General features: G+C 31.6%; 1 protein-coding gene across 1 annotated transcript in view; it reads left to right on the forward strand.

Moving 5' to 3' along the window:
• Dhc93AB (Dynein heavy chain at 93AB) overlaps positions 1-5,001 on the forward strand; it is an 81,861-nt gene that overhangs the window by 37,297 nt on the left and 39,563 nt on the right. The window contains exons 32-37 of the mRNA XM_014424971.2: positions 160-333; positions 403-595; positions 950-1,062; positions 3,560-3,753; positions 3,935-4,154; positions 4,271-4,432. Coding sequence (XP_014280457.2) covers positions 160-333; positions 403-595; positions 950-1,062; positions 3,560-3,753; positions 3,935-4,154; positions 4,271-4,432 — 1,056 coding nt within the window. The remainder of the gene's footprint in view (positions 1-159; positions 334-402; positions 596-949; positions 1,063-3,559; positions 3,754-3,934; positions 4,155-4,270; positions 4,433-5,001) is intronic.

A 5,001-nucleotide genomic window follows, 5' to 3' on the forward strand; every position in this document is an offset into this window, starting at 1 on the left:
TTTCTCAGAACACTGGCGTATATTATAATAATAAAAAGTAGTTCTTTAAACACTTCTATGCATCTTATGTTTATTCTGTTAAACATTTTCCAAGTTTTAAATCTGATTTATGTTAACTGATATATTAATAAAAACTGATCTGATATTTATTTTTTTCAGGCTATTGATCATAGGTCAGAATTTTCAAAATGGTGGCTTAATGAGTTCAAGACAGTAAAGTTTCCTCCCCAGGGCAACGTCTTTGACTTTTATATTGACAATGAAACTAAGGAATTTTTGCCATGGTCTGAAAGAATTCCAAGATTTGAACTCGATGCTGACGTGCCCCTCCAGGTTTTTAAATCTTATTATTATGAATTATTTTTACTTAAATAAACTTTGCTAAAAGATGAATTATTTCAGGGAACATTGGTTCATACTGCAGAATCTATTAAAATAAAATTTTTTATTGACCTTCTCATGGAATGTAAAAAACCTTTAATGCTTGTGGGTAATGCTGGTGTTGGGAAAACTATGATTATTTCTGATAAGCTTACTTCTTTACCAGAACAATACGCTATAACAAATGTCCCATTTAACTTTTATACAACGTCAGGTAAAATCTTATGTTTCTTTAACTTTGAAGATTTAGTATTTAAATTGCCATTTTTTTAATATAATATGATTAAATTTAGTACATCAAAATAGAGTAATTTATTATATCTACATGTATCAGTATTTGAAATCAAGTTGATCATGTAGTATCTAGAACTTTTTTTAACAAATTAAATACTATTAGTGGCCTTTATTAAGCCTTTAATTAGAAATAAAAATTTAGCAGAAGTCGGTTTATTAAGTTAAATTACAATTCTTTAAGGTCATGTTACTTTTTATGGTGTTAATAATTTATTCCTTCTTCTTTCCTTATTTCTGTGTTTTTTTATTTAATCTCTTTTTTTTGTTTTTATAGAAATGTTGCAAAAAATTTTGGAGAAACCTTTAGAGAAAAAAGCTGGTCGTAATTATGGACCTCCTGGAAACAAAACAATGATTTATTTCTTAGATGATATGAATATGCCTCAGGTAATCTTAATCTCATAATGAATCCATAAACTTAGTAAAAGTTGATGTTAAATGCTTAAAAGCATCATGTTACCTTGCCTATTATTTAAAGATCTGTAGCAGTCAGCAAGCAGACTTTGCTGCAGAGCAATACGTAGTTCGCTGGAATCTTCCAGACTGCGTTTCACTTAATCTATTGCATTGAGGAATAATTTTTTTGTTTAAAAATGCTTTTATTTGCATCATGCTTGTGCATTATGCTTACATGCATCATTGCTTTTATGTGTTGTGAATTTATATAAAAGTTCAGAGAATTTAATTATTCAATAAAAGAAAAATACCAAAATAATACACTGAACTACCTAATTTGAGGAGGCCCCTCAACTCCAAATATTTCTAATAGAATTCATATGGAATGAACATATCAAAACATCTGATAAGTATTTTACCGCATACCTTCAAGTACCATTGGTAAAAAAGGTAATATCCAATCTGAATTATGCAACCATACATAATGCAACCTATTAATTTAATATTGTTTCTAGAGGGATAAAAGAAAAAAATGTAAGAAAATGGCCCCTCCTTGTTCTTTGTAATTACCCAAGCTTCTATGTCATTTTGTTTGAACCTGCCTTCAGTGGGCCTTGTTTATTTATTCTATCATTGTTCTGGTAGAATACATCCCTTGGATATATAGTTCGTTATGTTATTGCTACTGTTTTGGATTGTTCAAGGTAGTTTTCTATCTATGTTCTTGACCAGTGGTTCCTAACTGGGGTTTCTCAGAACACTGGCGTCTGTGAAATAATTTAATGGATGATTGCGCTTGCTCAACACAATTTTGAATCTTACCGTCTCAGATTTCAATTTTGCACAGCTCTACCTTTCTTAACTCTTTTTGAAAATACAGCATTTGACACTAAATTTGTATAATGTAGGGGCTCCGCCATTTTCCTAATATTATCAAAAGGGTTCAGCCACCAAAAAAAGTATAGGAACCACTAAAATTTAGTCTGAGGCTTTATCTCTTCAAATGAAATTTTCCTGTGATATATTTTGGATTGGAGCCTTATATATCTTCATCTGAAATATTCTGTCTTCTCTTTCTGACTGGAGTCTTATCTCTACATCCAAAATTTATCCTCTTAAAATCGTACAGGATACTGCTGGTATTTCGTATCTCATCGTATTACTTCTCAAATCAATCAATATTTACCTATTGATGATTTCAAACAAAAACTTAAAATATAAAAAACTTATTTTGAAATGCCTATACACCATCCTAGATTCCAATCATATAATCCCAGATCACCAGTTTGGATTCCGAACATCCCACTCTTCTATCCAGCAATGTCATTGTGTGGTGGACGTTGTCTTGTCTTCTTTGGAGCACAGAATGTACTGCGCGGGGGTCTTTTTCAATATAGAGCAGACTTTTGATCGAATCTGGCACCTGGGACTGCTTTACAAATTCCGTAAATTCCTACCTCCTACATATTTTCTCATCATCCATTCCTTTCTTACTGATAGATTATTCCAAGTAAACCATAATGGTTCCTATTCATCTCTTTATCTTCAATCCGCTGGTGCTCCTCAAGGTAGTATCCTCGGTCCCATTCTCTACACCATCTATACAGCTGACATCTCAACAACTCCTTACCACGTATGCTGATGACACATTTGTGCTCACAGTTAATAATAAAGCTTTGATTGCATCCCAAACTCTCCAGTCTCATATTACAACCCTCGAAGAATGGTGTCGAAATTGGAGGATAAAAATAAATCCCATCAAATCACCTTTAACTGTTTGTCGTAAACCTCCCCACTGCCCTACAGTATACTTTAATAATGTGGCTCTTACCCCTGTAGAACAGATTCGTTATCTTGGACTACACCTTGACAAATGACTAACCTAGAATCCTCACACAAGACTGAAAAGACAGGAAACTGCACACAGATTCCGACTATTACAGCACTTACTAGACAAATGGTCTAAACTTCCAACTCATTACAAAAGACTGATCTGGACTTACGGAGTTGAGCTTTGGGGCTCCACTAAACCTTCGAATTCCTCTTTTATCCAATCCTTGCAATCCAAAATCCTTTGTAAAATCCTCAATGTTCCTTATTTTGTTACAAATTAAACTATCCATAAAGACCTAAATGTTCCTTATGTAACTGATATAGACCTAACCCGATATCATTCCTTCCATTATAAACTCCACCAGCACCCAAACCCACTAGTTTCTAACCTTGCTTCCTCTTCCGTTTCTGGCAATCCTCCAAGGCGCTTGAAAAGAAGATGTCCTCGTGACCTTATATTGGAAAATGTTTTTAGAGTTCTACTACTGGGTAGTTTCTCTACATGATGTATCATATCATTATGATCTTACTTCAAATTTGCTTGTTGTATTTTATATACAGTTGTAAATGTCAATAAATAAATAAATAAATAAAATATATGTATAAAGCTATATCTATTATGCCTTGTAGTTATTACATTTATTTTTTTTCATAGGTTGATGGTTATGGAACAGTTGAACCTCATACCCTAATTCGTCAACATCTTGACTATGGGCATTGGTATGATCGTAACAAATTAACTTTAAAAGATATTCACAATTGCCAGTATGTTGCTTGTATGAATCCAACTGCTGGAAGTTTTACAATCAATCCTAGGTTACAAAGACATTTCAGTGTATTTACAGTGAGGTATGTGATTTAGTATCAATTTACATGAATTTTGTTGTATGATCCAAGATCTGATGGTGTCATATATAAAAACTAATGTTACAAAAGTCATCAATCAATCTTTGGTCACCCACTTTAAACATAGCCTTTTTCATGTTTTATTCTTAATAAAAGAATATCATACTATTTATTATCCTTGCAGTTTCCCTGGAACTGAATCGCTTAATATGATATACCATTCAATTTTGAGCCAACACTTTGCAAATCCTGAGCATAAGGTACCCAACATTGTAAGCAGGTTGTGCCCTAATGTTGTAGCTGCTAGTATCAATCTTCATCACAAAGTTTCTCAGCTGTTTCTTCCAACAGCTTCAAAGTTTCATTACATTTTTAATTTGCGAGATATCTCAAATGCTTTTCAGGTATTACTTTATTGTTATTTTATTTATATTATTTACTTATCATGATATTATTTTTATTTTACGTTCATTAAAATTTGTACAAACTTTTCTAATACTAAATATGTGGCATTTTTTAGGGTTTGCTTTTTAGTGGTTATGACTGTTTGAATCAACCAATGGATTTGATTCGCCTATGGATGCATGAGACACAGAGGGTATTTGGCGATAAACTTACTGATGATAAAGATGTAGATGCTTTCATGAAGAATCAAATAGACATAGTGAAGAAAAATTTTGATGTAATTATTATCCATAATTCATCAATTATTTGTTGTTTTTTGTGAGAAATTTATGTAATAATATTATATTCTGCTCAATATAATAACCTTAATTTGTTGTTTTTAGTCAATGATGTTAAATGATTATTATCACTTTCATCAGTTTCTTTTTTATTTTATCTTAAATTCATTGAAACGGCAAAGTTGAAAAAAAGCATTCTAATATTATATTATTGGTTTTTATAACATAATTCTAATAAAAAGTAAAGTTGTTAAATTTATATAAAATAAATTGAAGTCAGGAGTGGTGGGAATTTGCTATAATGGGAATCAACAAAACACATTAGGTTTAATAAAATTACCTGTTGCAAATTCTTCAATATTTTAGGTCTATTAGTATGGTTTACTACAAATATAAAATTACTATTTAATATTTAAGTTAAGTATGAAATATGTTTTAACTATTTGCTAATTGAAGCACTATCAGCTTGCTATTGCAGCTAGAGATGTAAAAGAGTTGCATGCAGAAAATTGAAAATCAGTAGCCCAAGACAGGCAGGTGTGGAATGGGCCATCTATAGCTGATGGAG

This window comes from Halyomorpha halys, unplaced genomic scaffold, assembly GCF_000696795.3.
Source record: "Halyomorpha halys isolate HHAL.00 unplaced genomic scaffold, Hhal_1.1 Scaffold487.1, whole genome shotgun sequence".
Classification (NCBI taxonomy): domain Eukaryota; kingdom Metazoa; phylum Arthropoda; class Insecta; order Hemiptera; family Pentatomidae; genus Halyomorpha; species Halyomorpha halys.